This window comes from Mesocricetus auratus, unplaced genomic scaffold (assembly GCF_017639785.1).
Source record: "Mesocricetus auratus isolate SY011 unplaced genomic scaffold, BCM_Maur_2.0 Super-Scaffold_100007, whole genome shotgun sequence".
NCBI classification, from domain to species: Eukaryota; Metazoa; Chordata; class Mammalia; order Rodentia; family Cricetidae; genus Mesocricetus; species Mesocricetus auratus.
The window spans coordinates 16871980-16888942 of NW_024429191.1; the positions used below are offsets into that span (position 1 = coordinate 16871980).

At 39.4% G+C, this 16963-nt stretch overlaps 1 protein-coding gene across 8 annotated transcripts in view; it reads right to left on the reverse strand.

Moving 5' to 3' along the window:
* Tenm2 (teneurin transmembrane protein 2) overlaps positions 1 to 16963 on the reverse strand; it is a 1211860-nt gene that overhangs the window by 656575 nt on the left and 538322 nt on the right. The window contains exon 1 of one of the 8 annotated variants that reach the window (XM_040748464.1): positions 10534 to 11095. The exons of the other annotated variants lie outside the window; for them this stretch is intronic. Coding sequence (XP_040604398.1) covers positions 10534 to 10579 — 46 coding nt within the window. The 5' untranslated portion in view covers positions 10580 to 11095. Of the gene's footprint in view, positions 1 to 10533; positions 11096 to 16963 lie in introns of those variants that run through there. 8 annotated transcript variants of the gene reach the window in all.

A 16963-nucleotide genomic window follows, 5' to 3' on the forward strand; every position in this document is an offset into this window, starting at 1 on the left:
TGAGATGTCATTCTTGAGTTTACAGAAGCAATGCAATTAATTATTTGATCAAAAGTCATCAATGAAATAAACATAATGCTACCAACATGAACCTGGGGTTACATTGTCACTGCAATATACAGCTAGTCACCATCATTTCTTTTCTCACAAGGCTTCAGAGCTTATTTTTGTGATTGATAGACAGTAGCTGAGCACCTATACAACCTCAGGGTTACATGATGTTAGGATGTCCAGAATAGAAATCTATAGGTGAAACTTGGTCAGAACAGACTTTTAGGAAGAAGTAACATTTCAGCTGAGACCTAAGAGCATCTATCTAGAGGCTGCACTTTTGAGAAGATCAAAAACATGAGCAACTGCAACTGGTTGCTTGTGAAATAAATCATGTCCTGAAGATCTTCTAGAAATGGAACAAGACTATGGAGGACAGATGCAGGAGTACACAGACATTGGAGGTGGCGTGCAAGTGGTGTCCAGCTTCACTGGACACTCTTCAAGGGCAGGATATAGGAGTGTGTCTCCTCATTCATAATCGCCAACAAAGGAAGTAGATTAAACATTGGAAAAACTCCTTCAAGATTTACTGAGTTGTTCTCTGGAATGCCTTGGAGGTGGCTGGAGCCACTGTATGCCTAAAACACTTTTAAATACTACACAGAGTCACCATTAAAACATTTCTTAGACTTTGTCTTAAGCAGAAAAGGCCCCATGAATGCATACAGAAATTACCAGGGATATCCTTCCTGGTAATTTTTGACCACACCTTCTAACATATTTGTGCTTTCAATTCTTGGGACTTACCACAGAGGAGACTGAGCTAAGAATGTAATCAACCACAGCACAAATAAATAAACACAGGAATAGTTCACTGATGGATTGGTTCCAGGTCAGAGTGTTACTAACATTTGTAAGACATATTAAGTTCCAAGTCAAGGCATGTAACCTCAACTTACAAGATAATCATTCATTCTCAAAATCAGAAGATATCTGAAGCCATGTGGCACTGTCTTCTTGTATATGGATGATGTGTGAAAGGTAGTGACAATTCTACTCTCAGAGAGTTCACAGTTACATCCTGTCATATTCTGTACCTTTTGAGCATAAGTTCTCCACAGTTAAACTTGATTGGCATACTCAGAAATGCAGAAATACACTGAACTGTTAACAACTTTAGCCTCACATAGAAAATAGATCACAATTTTCTAATACCCCTTTCAACATTTAGTTCATAAGAACAGATAAAAATGTAGCATATAAATCATCCAACCATTCATTTCAAAAATCAAGGGGCCTGACATAGCAGCTCAAGCAGAAACAGTATTTGGGGTGTAACCATCAATGTTTCAAAACAATTTATCCTTCTGTTCTAGTAACATTTTTTAAAAAGTTAAGATGAGTGAATCACAGCCTGTTATAATAAAACATAATAAAGTAATTAGAGCTTGAGTTTCTATCAAGGTTCTTGCCATGTAAAATGTTCATTTATCTGAAATTTGCTTAAAACAAATAGATTAGATTCATTTCATGAACAAGAATGACATGACTTTTTGTTAACACCGATTAATGACTTGAGTTTCTAATGTCATTAGTCGACTATCATCATTCTGCCATTTGAAAAATGGTCTCCGAATCTGTGGGTTTCATCTCAACATGAATGTTTACTCATTTCTTATATTCTACTGACCTCTAGAGATTACATGGGTGTGTATATAAATCACATGCAACATGTGACTGAATATATACAACATACCCCTTACAAATGTTACACAGATTGGGAATGGAAAAAAAACCCTATTACACAAACCTCCTTCAGTTTGGAATAATATGCCAATCTTTAGCTTTTGAACCTATCCTCTGCATGCCCATTTTGTACAAGTGTTCCTTTAATACCAGGTATGCTCACAAACACAAATCCCTGTGTTCTTCTCTTGGGCGAATGAGGTACAGGAGTATCAGAACAGCTACTGTCAGACAAACTGATCAGATTTTTGGATTGTGACCTGCACCCACAGAGGATATAATAGAGAATCCAGACTCTCCTGCCTGGATTTTTCTTAAAGGCAGATTTATTTTTAGTTCAGAGTAGATCATTTTATAGAACAATCTCCTCCAAATCATAGCTGCTGTAATTTTTTTTTAATCTCCGCTGGTGAACACAAGGAAGCACCTAAAGTGTACAGGTACCTCATGAGGTTCAGGGGGCTTGGCTTTGCTCTCTATTCATGTTTACAATTACTAGATGCATTCTTGAAAATGGAGTATAAAATAGCTTTTAATTACAGACTAGACTATGAACTCCTTAAGAGGGATGCCAGAACTCAGGGTAGAGCTAGTGCTATGCTATATATTTAGTTCTTCAGTTCAACTCGCAGAAAATCTCCCCAAAGAGTTATGTCTTATTCATCTTGGAACCCCTGGAACAAATTATGGAATATTAATAATATCAATTAGGAAAATGCCACGATGTTTTCCAGGACTATACTTTTACTTTACCAAGAATGTATGTTTTCCTTCCTCCACCTTCTTTCTCTCTGTGTGTGTCTCTCTGAGATTAAATACAAATGTAGACATATATACACATATTCTGTGTTATAATGCACATATAGAAATATAAAAACATAGGTGCTGATGAATACTGCATATAAAGCATTATGATTAAATAGGCCATTGGTTTTTCTTTCTTTTGTGTGTATATGATGAGTGTGTGCATCTCTCTCTCTCTCTCTCTCTCTCTCTCTCTCTCTCTCTGTGTGTGTGTGTGTGTGTGTGTGTGTGCATGTGTGTATGCCTGATCATGTGGATAACTGTGGGAACTCATATGCACAGCATGATTATAGAGGTCAGAAGACAATCTAGAGTGTTATTTTTTGACTTCCATCATATCTTCAATACAGTCTCTTTGTTGTTGGCTGCTGTACACACTAGGCTAAATGCTTTGGGAGCTGCAGGGCTTCTTGTCTCAGACTCTCAGTTTACTGTAGGAACATTGGGATTCCAGTCATGCACACTATCACACCCAGCTTTCAATGGATTCATGGGATTTGAACTCATATCCTCAAGTTTTCACAGCTATTGCTTTTCCTGATCTTGTTCTCATCCACCTCTTCAGACCAGAATTTTTAAAAAATAATTATTTTCTATTTTCAGCTTTATATAATATATTGCTGCTTAAATTCCCATTTAATAGATGTGTTGAAGACTATTGGCTAGTATACTACATCTGGCCACACAGGAATATTTAATACTTAAAACAAATTTCTTTCTAACTTATTCAATTTTAATCTAGGGATAAAAGAGTATTTTAAAGCACTGAAGAGACAATACCATTTTGTGCCCTTTAGCCTGTTGTATCAATTATATTATATGTGTATATTTTATCACTTACACAGCACTATACATTTATAACTAAACAGATCTTCTGAATTTTGATTAGGTACCTCAAAGTGCTACCAGCTGCTAAGGCTTGAATTTCATAAGAGGGATGACAGAAGAAAATTGGGCACTGTTTGATGAGACAGTACAATAAAACAGGGGATATGACTGCAAGATATGGAAAGTGTCCACACTACAAGAGAAGAGAACAGAGGAAAACCGATTTCTGATGTCATCGTAACACCCACTAGAGAGAATCCTGGCTCCATTCTGCAGATGTGTGTCGAGGTGACTGGTCATTTCCATACTTGCTCTACAATTAAGCCCTTTCTGAGAGGTCCAGATCTACTTCCTATCTTTTTTCCATTTCAGCCTAACTGATGCTCCCAAAGCCCAGAGGCCATCAAGAATGGGAAAACTTTCAATAGGTTAATGTATGTAACCTAAATAAAAATAAATAATAAACAAATAAATAAATAAATAAGTGGAGAAATGACTAGCATCTAGCTAGTGATGAAAATGAGGGAGGGTTGGAGGACAGCTTGGTTGTAGGCACCAATAATCCACTTTTGGATTTAACATTAGAAAACTGTGCAAATCAAAGTTCTGATCTAATTCAAAAGGTTCCCTTAGCTTGATCCACGTGGAATTTTAAAAGACTTGCACACCTCAGTTTTAAACTAGTTAATTATAATGGGTAGTTAGCCTTATGGGAAGGGAGGGGAATTATTTAAGTTAAAACAACATGCCCAGAAAGTTGACCTGATTAAGATGGGTTGATTTGTTTTATTTTATCACAGTGATTTCCCCCTTTGAAAGGCAGACAAGATAGTGGCACATGAAAAGGTAAGGTAAGCTGTCACTTGCAGCTAGAAAGTGATCTTCCTCCCTCCAACACTGAAATGTAGCAGACAATTCCAGTGGATATTTTTTTTAAACTAGACTTTTTACTACCTTCTATATTTGAATGCTATTCACTAGCTTGGACTTCCCCCATCCATATCATTAGCAGAAGTGCTAATGATTAGACAAGTGTTTCACGTCAGGTAGTTAGAGAGAAGACAGAGTCAGAGAAGAAATCTGAATAATCCCTGTACTGGAAAATCAAACCCCGGATAATCAGGACTGTACCGTACAGGCAATTAGGATTCTGTCCAGTTAAGAGAAATTTGTAATCCATTCAGTTTCAAGCCAGTAAAGTCACATTTCTCAAAAACTTGTATTCCGGCCTCTGATGGCTTAAAAAGTTCTCCTTACTAGATTGTCTCCAATTACAGAAATCCTTCCCAAGCACAAGGCTGCAGAAGTATATTAAACCTGCGGGGTACCATGTAGCTGGCGGTTTTACAGAGCTCTACAGCACACGGGATCCTGATGCATGATGTAACACTGCCAGAGCAATTCACCACAATCTGATAATGCTATTTGTTCAGATCACAAGAGTTGTCTTACATGGGGCATGTGGGTATGTAGGGGTGGGGGAATTGTCTTTCAGTGGAAGGTTCAAAATATTAAGCAAAAGGAGCTAGAGGTAAATTCATACTTGAATATTTCCCTCAACTGCAGCCTGGTCTCCACACCCCCACCACACACGTGCATGCAAGCGTGCACACGCACATAGGCACACAGACACAGAGAAACACACACACACAAAGGTGGGTCTATGGTGGATATCAATAGATATCTGACTCATGGAACAGTAACAGAAAAATGCAATGATCACAGAATCCTGATCAGGACAAGCTTAGGCCAAAACTGTCAGACTGGAGTCAACAGGGAAAATGCACCTCACCTCAGATACAAAGATCAACTTTGGTACAGTATCAAAATGTGTTGAGTCCTTAACAAAGAGATGATAATAATAGGATTGTAACAATATACCTCTGTCTAGTGAATACAAGACTGCTTATGTTGTTGTACGGATTTTTTTTTTGATTGTTGATTTTTTCTAGATAATTTAGAATCATCTACAAACACACAGATGCAAAACAGTGAAATAAGACATCCAGGAGAAAACAGGCAGAAAAAAATCCCACCTACATTGAAGGTATGAGACAATAATTTCTGAGGCTTCAGAATCTATTTTTTCCCTTGCATTGTAATGCACTCAAGTGTATGAGTGATGCCTTTTGTGTTGGATAATGTCAAGTGTGAATGTCATGGGCAGCCCCCATCTCTGATGATATTAAAATGGTGGGAAGATGAAAAGCTTGGAAAAGTAAATGGAACAAATTAAATTAAAGTGGCTAGAGGACACAAAAAGTCACTCATCTACAGTTTGGTTCTGAGGCCACAGTGGCGACCCTGTCTACTTAGGCAGGCTGGTAAAATCAGTATTTCTGAGAAAAAGTGTGGCACTCCTTCCATTTAATTGTGTCAATGATTATTCTTGCATCCCCTCATTGTGAAGTTTACAGAACACAAGAAAACACCTTATACATTTGAATATAAATTTATATTATATAGTCTAAGTAATGTCTACCAGTGTGATTGTCAGTCAAATGTACTAAGCATCAAAGAGTTCAAGGTGAGGTAGTCATAGATTATAGAAAGTAATTGACAACACAGGCAATTCAGAGAGGCAATTAACTCCAATAAATAAAGTATATACCTTTTTGGAAAGATGAAAACTCTCAACGATCACACAAATCCATCATAATTAATGTCAGGAAACTTGAGATAAACCCAACGTGGATTGTGTCCAAATAGCAATAGCCTAGACAGAACACCACATCTTCTAAACTATGTGCATCATCTTCAACAAATGGTGAAGGTTTTTCTTATAAGGATATGAAGTAAATATGTGCATATCAATCTGTCCTTAATAAGGCCATGGCATCTATAGTACACACAAGAAATTACAATAACTAGAGTAACATCTACTTTTCTTCCTCTCAATATTTCTCTGTTTTCCTACCCATGACTAGGCGAATGCAGTACCCACTGGCCTCAAGTCTTGAGACCAGGTATTGTCCCATCAACAGCATCTCTTAAAGATAAGTTAGTATTAAAGTGGCATTAGTAGATCAACAAGGCTGCAATATAACTGGAGAAGAAAAGTCATCAAGACAGTTGTTTCAGAGAATCTTGAGGAAAAACTTTGCTGTGCAGATCCACAATTCTACTCCTTCCTCACTCCCATACCAAGTTGCAACTACTCTACAAACGGCCGATAACTTTGTCATGAGTCCCTAAAATTTGCCTGGTCATCAAAGTTCATCACTAGATTAATATTGGCCATTGCTTGGGGGTCACTGTTTCCCATATGATCCGTCTGATAGTACTATCCCAGATTATTTTATGTTTTTGTCTTCTCTCCTACTTCAAAATATCCCCTCGACCTACACCAGCCTCTTCTTGCTTGCTCTGCTGAGGAGACGGGGCGGGGGGGGGGGGGCATATTTAGGACAGTCATGAGTGTTCTCCAGGTGCACACCGTAGCTTTGATTTCTATAAAGATGTCAGTAAGAGGCAGGCATTTTTCATTGTTAGTTAACATCGAGCACGTTTTATTCATGGTGCTTTGAATATAGGAAGCACTTTATACATATTATGGGGGAAAAGAGAAAGAGGTTCAGACAATGAATAAAAACAAAACCAGAAAATAAATCACCCAACAAATGTAAAAGAAAGGGGGGAAAAGCAAATACGACATATCAAACAAAATGTCTACTTAAATCAGAGAAAAAGAAAGCTGGAATGTCCTTACTCCAGTGGACTCCTAGTGCTAATTGCAAAATAGATGTAGCTGACACTCATGCCTTCTAAATATAAGCTCTTTCCTCCCAGAAAAAAATGTACGGGGGGTGTTATATCAAAACATCCGATGGAGCATTTCACACCTCAGGAATGAAAACTGACAAAGAAGTATTTCAGTGCAACAGGAAAACCCAACAGGAGAGAGCCAAGTCGGCCCAAGGTAACAAAAATTCAAAGCTATCTAACATATATCAGAAACTGATCCTGTGTGGAAGTGGTTTTGTGGTGCCCAACACTCCTCGTATATGAGAAAAAAAATACACTTCTCCTCTCCATTGAAACTGGTTAATTGATCATATCTAAAAATAAATATTCCCTTAGACAGAGGTCATTGGTTGCTTGAAATTGCATCAGTTCGTGTCTGGGTACTAGAATCCTAAGGTCCTCAGGGATGTCTTTGTCATTTTATCAGAATGATTACCAGCAGAGTAGTTCCAGTGTGGGTCCCTTCAGATTCTAGCGCTTCTATTTGCTTTTGCATTCCTATTTCCCCTATCAAGCCTTGTGGCTTTTGCTTTGTCAGTCTGGCACTTAATATCCAATGTTAATTACATTTCCCATTCTGAGTAAAATCCTATTGGGCTAATTTTTCAACATCATATAATGAAAGAACTTCAGTGACAAACCATGTAGGTTTTCGATTGTTTTTTCACTGGTACATCTATTAAGAACTTAATATTCAGTGGGAAAACAGTCTCAGAGCAATGAAATTCTATTACTTTAGAGGTTGCATGCTTTTAATTTCTTAATATTTCATTACATGTTGGCAACTGGTGCATATTTTTATAATGCGTTTGATCATTACTCTTCTCGGGGTATTCTATTTCAGTTCTTCCTCTGACATCATATTTGCATGTTAAAGGGTTTTAGCATTCAGGGATGGAATGTTCTGAATAGTAATGTGCAGTTAACTTGATTTTTTTAAACGGAAAACAGCAAACAGACATTGTATATAGGGTCCAAGGAGGACGATATCATTGTTTACAAATCTAAATCAAGTTTGAATAGCTTTCTATAGAACATCATAAAAGGTAATGATTCAATATAATTCATTAATTAGCCAATTAGTTTGGAAAGAAGACTCTGTTTCTTTGCCTTTTATAAGTCTACTGTTTTTCTTCTCTTTCCTGCAGGGGTTGGGGGGGCGAATAATCTTTTCTTTGCTCTCCAGCAACATCTACTGGAAAAGTCAGAAAAATGCTATTTATATGAATCAGATAGTTAGAGCAGGGATACCACTGATTGCCATCTACCTAAACAGTGCCAGCTGAACTACCGTCTGGTTTCAGTACACCTCTCCGTACACACGCTGCAGTTCTGTTTCCTTCTATAGGAGAGGCAGAGGCTTACTTGGGGTAAATGGGCAAGGAACAATTCAAAATGTATTCCTGCCTCACCTTGAAGAAGTCATTTCCATACACAAGAGTGAGAAGTGCAGGTGATGAAGATAACATAGTACCTAAGGATGTCTTCTTGACCCTCACTACTTCTCTGAGACATCATCCTCACAGTGAGAGGGGAAAAATCCATGTTTAGGTGTACCAAGAGTTACAAAAGAGTCCATGCCACAAAGCAGTACAGGGAAGGTGAGATTCAAGGAAAGCAACTTTAAGATTCTATAGAGTTTAAGTTTAAAAGGGGGGGGAACCTACATGTGAGTCCATTCTTTAAATTTGCCAATGCCCACCAACAAGTCTACACAGCATCCTACAGCAGCCTCTCCTTTTGTGGTTCATGTCTCTCTCTGCAATTCAACCTACAGAAATAAAAATTCGGTTTGCCTGCACCTGTACGAGGACCTGATCAGGAAACTCTGGATGTTGTCAAATGACAGAGGCACCATCTACTTGTTCCCCAATATCCGGTAACGAGAAGATCCTCATGTCCTTTCAAGACTCTATCCATGAGCTGCACCCACAAAATACCGTTAGGTGGATCTGGCAACACAAGACACCCCAGAGCAAGGAGTTAAAAAGCTGGTCCAGTTTGGAAACTAAGCAAGAAAACATCCTGTCATGACACAAATGACTGAAATCTCCTGTTCCCTTGCTTGCTGAACTCCACAATGCCATAGGAGAGCAGTTCTTTCTAGGGCCAAGCCTAGAGGCACAGCCATCACCTTTCCATATTCCATCGCCGAGGAGCATTCTCTTAACTGAACAGTACACTTTTAAGGTATTTCCCCTATGTCCACCAAAGTAATTTTACAATAAACTTAAATATGTCAGGTAATCCATTTGGCAAAATCCCGAATACAATTCAGATCCTGGTCACATTTCAATTCAAAAGTTGGCCTATTTGTGTTTTTATTTTTCCATCCTCAAATATCAATTCTTTCACACCAGCCATAATTTTTAACAGCAGAGGCAAGAGTGAGATTAACAGCAAATAACCCAAACTTTAAAACATTTGAAGCCGCGAAAGCCTGTGCTGAGATATGCAAGCACAGTGCATATTCTCTGTTCAACGTGAAAATAGATATGAGCATCTTAAAGCTTCATCCCAAAGCTTTTTAAAGGAGAAATGCCATCAAACATAATCCAGAGCTCCCATTCATCGCGCACAAAAGGGATGCCTATCTAAAAGCTGGCTCTGGAAGAGGACTACAGGTACCCTAGATTTTGGGTCCTAAATCAAAGTTACGACTTGAGTCTCATAATTAGCCCCTCTGTCATTAAGGGGCTTAAAATCCAGAAAGCTTTATCCAACAGCATCTCCAGAGTTAACTCCCCTTCAAACTGTCATAACTCAGTTCTCCGAATTATTTACTGGATGCATTTCTAAAGCATGCCCTCACCTGAGGTTTTAACTTCATATTTCATTTGGGACAACACTTAGTCTCCATTTAGGAGCCGTCAACCTGCCGCAGGTTCACGAGATTCAAGACGCGCCTCACCCACAAGAGCCAAGCCAAACACACCCAAGCAGCCAGACTTAAATAAACTCTGCCCTTTGCTGCTACCTCCAGTGAGAAATTATTATAACGCATCCGAAGTTCAGTTAGAAGAAACATTTCGAAGGCCATCTGTCACCCAGGGCTTAAGTCCTGGAGTTCAAAAGCAGTATCAATTGAATTATTTCCCCCCCTTCCCTTAGCTGTTTAGAATTTAACGTAATGCAAAGTGCTATTCTGATCAGAATCATCTTTCTCATCTCTCCCCTTAAATAAAAGGGAGGAAAAAATCATTCCGTATAAATGCATTTACTATACAAATCTATTTTCAATTGAATTTGCTGCATGCTCTAATTCATCAAAATTAATACAGGTACTTTCTATGTTAAACAAAAGGAAGCCGACTGAAAAATCGGCTTCTGCTGCAGATGCCTTTCTCAATTACAAAACGGGTGAAAACAGAAATTTAACTAAGCCACTCGGTCAAACCCTCCGATCGGCGCTCTTACCTGCCTCAGCTGAAGGCTTCCTTCCCTTGTTAGCAGTGTGCAGCATCGCTAGCTCGCTCCAATCCTCACAACGGGCTCAAATTACACCGCTAAGTCCACCCCCTCGCCTTTCCCGTCTCTGCCTTTCTTTTCTTTCTATTTATTTTTATTTTTTTCCCGTCCTTTCCTTTCTTTATTATTATTATTTTATTTTTTGCCAGCAAGAAAAAAATACTTATTGAAAGTGATTAGTTTTTGTTGTCCCTTTTAAGTCCCTCCTGCAGGAAGGAACAGGGGAGCAATGTGACGCCACCTTTTAATCTTTTGTAAGAGTGAAAAGGCAGAAAAGGAACGCTCGATCAAGCTGAGCTGCACACATGACTAAAACTCGCAGGAGACGCTGCTGCTTGCTGCCTGGCGAAAGCACCGCTAGGCTTGAGTGTAAGAGCAGAGAAGAGAGGAGTCGATGGAATGTGACAACGTATGTGCATCAAAGGCTGGGGGAGAGAGAACAATGAGCAAGGGAAGACAGCGAGGAGAGGGAGAGATGGAGGGAGAGGGAGGGAGAGAAAGGGAGAGGGAGAGAGGGAGAGAGAGAGGGAGAGAGAGAGAGAGAGAGAGAGAGAGAGAGAGAGAGAGAGAGAGAGAGAGAGAGAGAGAGAGAGAGAGAGAGAGAGAGAGAGAGAGAGAGAGAGAGAGAGAGCACGCACACACGGAGAAAAGATAGAGCGGGGTTTCAGGCAGGGGACTCTCAGAATAAAGCCACAGTGCGGTGTCTGGCAGCTTCTGTTTTTATCTCAGCGAGCATGATCCCCGGCCTCTCTCATTTAGAAACACATCCGTGTATCTTCCAGGTTTGAAAACTGAGATAATCGCAGTGTGTCTCTGGTTTTGTCTGATTGGCATTTAACTGTACAGTGTACCTGTGATTTTTTTAAAGGGTGCATTTGTGTGCAATTTATTTCGCATATTTATTTATGTAGGCAAAAATGAAAGCTGCTAATTTCTACGGCAATTTGCAATGTAGTTTTACTGGCAGATGGAAGTCTACTTACCATAACTGCTGACAAACTGCCATGGGTAAACAAAAGAAGAAACAAATGCTTCGTCTTGATAATTGTCTAAAAAAAAAGGCCACCCCCAAATTATTAGCACTTGCAAAAGCACCGTTTCTTGGCTCAAGTTTAAAAGGTGAATTTTCTCCCTTAGTTTTAGAAATAAAGGCACAATAAAGGGAAGACATGATGTTTGAAGGAAAGGTGTTGGGAAAGAGGCTGTTAGGAATGTGAACACCTAAATTCTTCCTTGTTTCCCTCCAAATACGATGACTGATGGCTTTCTGTAGTCCTGGGGCAGAGTTTTTTGAGTCACTCTACCACCGACTTCCGCTGCATCTTCCTATACTATTTTAAAGGAGGTTCCATTTTTAAAACAAAGTGGCAAAGAAATGATTTGCCCATTCAAATAGCTTCCAATGCTGCCTCATAAGCTTTGTTCCATCCCCACTGCTCTCCTGCCACATGGGGGCCAGGATTACACCGTTAAATTCCCTCAGTGACCTCTTTTATAAGGATGTAAATTGCTGATTCCAAGGTCAAGTATTTGTTAGAAGTTTGTTGTTGGCCAAATGACTGCCTGTTTTTCCATGGTAACCTGAGCTAACTCAGTAGTGAGCTAGCATGACAAGGAGACGGCCGTCCAACCTTTTAACGGACCATCTCCTCAAAATCATGTTTCTTTAATATCAGCATGCAAATTCTACGCAACCGGCTTAGAACACTTACTAATTCAGAAAAACTAAATGACAATAACAAGACACACCAAATGCTCCATCTTTGTGTCTCTTTCTACCACATTGTAGTCTAGGAATCTGTCTGTGGACCCCTTGGTGCTTTGTAGCTGGATTCTTGTCTGAGCCAGATATAGAATGAGAATTGGTCCAAGAAGGATAAACCCCTCTTGCCTGCCCTAGCCACAAGGTTGTATCCGAAGTGGTCTTTCTTAATGTGTTAAAGCCAGGCCATAATTCTTTTCATGCTTTCCAATGGGAGGGCATGTGTTTTGTTTGGGCCCAGATTAAGAAGTACCGCCATCTCAAACATGCTCTGATGAAACTCTCATGATCAGTAAGGCAGTACAGAGAGTGGAGAACACCCAGGGGCTGGACAGAAGGCAGCTGGCCAGAGCACAGAGTGCTCAAATGGAGACTGGAAGGGAAGTTCCAAGGCCCTGCTTCCTGAAAGGGATGAATTCCAGGCTCTCCACAGATACTTTGCAGAGCATATTGGAAGTAGCAGCCCCAAAGTGACATTATTGATAGAGGGTCTATAATAAAAATTAACTTCATACAAGGGAATAAGTAGACTGGAGAATTTTCTGACAATGGAATTTAAGATTCAGCTACAAGGATGCATCTGTTTCAGTATTATAGAAGCAGAGACAGGGAGACTAGGGCTTATTGAGCAGGACAAGCAAAAGATAGTCAATGAAAGGTAAGGAATAAAGTCAAGGCAAGACAAAACGATGGTTTTTAAGCTCTAAATGGTTAACAGTGGTGTTCCTCATTTTGATCACTTACACATGTGAGGTACATATATGTCATTTATAGCTTTCTAGATATGAATTCTTTCCTAGACCTCTTGAATGAGGTAGCTTAATTTCTGTTAATATTTCTAATCAGAGTGTGACTTCCTATGGCTGGCTTCTCTGCAGGATAGCTTTACACTTACCTGCTTAGACTGTAGCGTATGTTTTGTTGTTGATGTTCCCAGTTTTGGGACCTAGGCTACCTGCTTGGGATCAAATCCCAGCCCCAGCCACCTGCCTGCTGTGTGACCTTGACCAAATCATTTTCTTCTCTGTGGATATTCCCTTATCTTAAAATGGATATGAGTCACTGCATGTCAAGGTTTGCACCTCATGCTCTGTCGCTAGGAATAAGCATTGTGCCTGTGGTATGCGATCATAGCACATGCTTTGCCATGACAACTTCCAGGTTCTTAGGAAATTCCGACTCCTTTAAAAAATTAAATATAATATTTAATCGCCTCCAAATGGATGACACAGGAAGACTTCTTCCCACTCTGACCTTTCTTACATGATCTAGTTGTTGACACTGCCCTCTGGGTCTCTCCACTTGAATAATGTGCTTAAAACCCCAACAGGTTCTACAACCAGAACAGTGAATCTTCCCTCAGAGCAAGCTTTCTCCCCAGACATCCCAGTCAGTGTTAATGTAAAGATCTTGGAGACAGACTGGATTCATTTCTTTCTTTTTTCTTCAGTCATGCCATCACCTACACCACCAAACGCCACTCCCACAGTTCTAAAAGATCCCGTGGCTTCATTTCCAGACCCCAGACTCATCCAGATATCTGCATTGTTCCAACAATTCTTTCGTGCAGCCCTTCTCTGTCTGTGCTGAGACACGTGCAGGGTACAGATATGCGGTATCCATCCTGAGGACATTTCCAGGGCCCTGCCAACTCCTATATCAGATTGTAACACCATCTCCTTTTTCAAGAAGGCACTTCAGATCCCAGTGAAGGAGAGTGACATTATTCCAGGTGTGACCTTGAATCAGCTCTAACATATAAAACAGCTAATCTGTGGCAAACCAACACTTTCCTATTAGCGCCCTGTTAGTTGAGACACCTCTCCCCTTGTCATGACACAGTTTATTGAAAACAGCCATTTGAAGAGGTTTTCTTTCTTCTCCAATTCATTCCTTACAAGCCAGAATAACCTTCTTAAAATGCCACTTTGAATGACATCTGTTCCCAATAGTTATTGATTGGCCAATTGGAAGTCTGTTTTATTTCATTATCTTACATATCGGCTTAAAAAATCATCAAAGGTTCACAATTCCCTGGAGAATAAAGTGCAGATTTCTTTGCTGCACATTGAGTCACCTCTGTGGTTTGACACTATCCCTGTAAATGTTGCTCTGTGGTTGCCACATAAGATCTTCTTGTCCCCCCACTCCAGCCCAGCATATCTGCAAGTCCTCCACAGCTGGACACAAAGCCGCAGTTCTCCTTAATATGCCCTCACCCTGATCTTCTTCGCCAAAGTATGTTCAAGTGCAGTCTCTTGATCTAAGACCAGAACAAGTTACAAGTTCTCCAAAAAGATGCCCTTGACCTTCCTGGTTTACAACAGTGAAATTCCTTTAATCACAGTAGCTATCCAAGGGCCCCAGGAAAGGTGGCGTACACCATAATTAGGAGTTTGGCTTTGGACCTTGCCCTTGGTCCAAATCCTGACCCTGGAATTTGCTTCTTAATTGTTGAACATTGGTTAAATACTTTCTTCTGTAAACCTTTCTCTGCTGTCTATAAAGTATGGTGAGGACTTAGTTATCTCATAAATACAGGAAAATGAGCACACATCACAGTTCAGATCTAGAATCTACACAATCAAGAGCAGTTAGCAGTCATACAAGTGCCCTCTAAGTCATAGGGGACCTCCAATTTCTAACCCTCACCATGACCCACTCAATGGCTGTTATTAGAATCATTTTACAGAAATAGAACTGAGGGCTAGCAAATAAATTTACCAGATGTCACATGAACATAACACGGCAAACCCAAATCCTTCTAGATTTTTGCAAATCCAACATACTCACACGGACCTTACCCTAATACCACATTAGCTTATCATGATTTGACGTTTCAGGCTGTGGACCCATGTTTCCAATTATATTCTAACTGGGAAGGAGAGCAATATTCATGTTTGAAATATCTCTGCATCTTTAGTGCCTTCCATAAATCTTTAAACGAAGCAGCTTGCTTACTCGGTAAATGTTTGTTGACTGATCATCTGTGCTCATGGGGATTAAAGTTTTCAAGCACATTTAAATTCAGGGACACTATTTTGTGAGGAAATGGCTTCATCATGAACCATCATTCATGAACACCATCATAATTATACAAAATAATATAAAAGACAAACATTACATATGAATGAGCCAACAGAAATGAGTGGGATCCTCTTCAGAGAATCTGCAGGAAAGTAATGTTCGTGGACCTGGCTCCTCACATGTGGTATTTATACTTAGCTGAAAATGGACCCCTCAGGCCACCAATTCCATACACGGGAAGGGGAAGGTTAATAGCTGAAAATCATCCTTTTAAGGTTACACAGAAAGTCAAGAGTAACTGCTCAAACACTCACAGTATTTGGTAACCTTTAATTCTTCTTGTTAAATACAAGCAATAATTACCTTCTCATTTATCTTCTCTCTAGATAAGTCTACATAATATTAAAACAACCTGGATTGGTGAAAAAAATCAGTTGACCAATATATTTTCCCATGCATACAGCACTGAACAATATTCTTGAATTTTAAACAAGTTGCTCTAAGAGATAGGCACAAGTGTGAGCAAACACATATGCAGACACACACACATACGCACACACAAATCTAGATATAATGTATTTGCATATAAGCAAGAGAAGAAATACTCTATGCTCCTTACATGTGATAATCATTGGTATAGAGATTTTACTGTCCTGTCTGCCTTGGCAATATTTGCATATGCTTCAGTAAGGGAGGATTTTGTCACTGTTATTTGCTTCTGCGTCTATATGGGGTATATAATGAGTGCTAGGTACCCATAGGTTTGATGAATGAATGAGTGAAAGGTAAATGTACTTTGTCCCCAATTTTGACTTTCTACACACTGTCTTTTCACACAGAATGTGTGTGGTGAGACACATGTAACTTTTTGTTCAATATAAAATTCTCTCGGCCTCAAAGAATCCTTTTTTAGATTATGTTAGCTCATGGTAAATGCTCTTTTCTCAAATTTCAAAGCACCCATTGCCTGGAACATTTTATTACATATGATTTTACAATTAATCTTAGTTTGCCAGTGAACATGCCATCGTGTTGGTGAGCTATTTTTCTTCTAATAATTCTAGGTCACTTTTACTGGACTCATATCTTATTTCCCACACATTGATTTCAATTTTCCTGAAGGCTACAAGCATTGTGTTTATTTTCTGTATATTATATATTGCTATACCTTTGAGTACTACTGGGTACTTAGGATGTGCTTATAGAAAAACATGTTCACTTGGTGTTTACACTGAACATTCTAAAGGATGGTATGCAATTCCATCTTTCAGAAATTATGGGAAGAAACATGTCATACAGTCCCTGGCCTTTAAGATTTTACAAGAAATCAGTTGGAATAGGAGCAAGACTGGGTAGCATTTATTGTAGGTGTATCACCCTAAGGGTAGCCTAGTCCACTTATTAATATGTATTTCAATATGTTGTAATTTCTCTGTCTTTATCTCTGTCTCTGTCTCTCTGTCTTTATCTCTGTCTCTGTGTCTCTCTCTATCTGTAGTCAGAGGACAACTTATAACTTGCAGGAATAGGGTCTCTTCTACTCAGATCAGGTTCAGAAGCAATTCCCTTCTGGTTAGGCAATCTCATTGA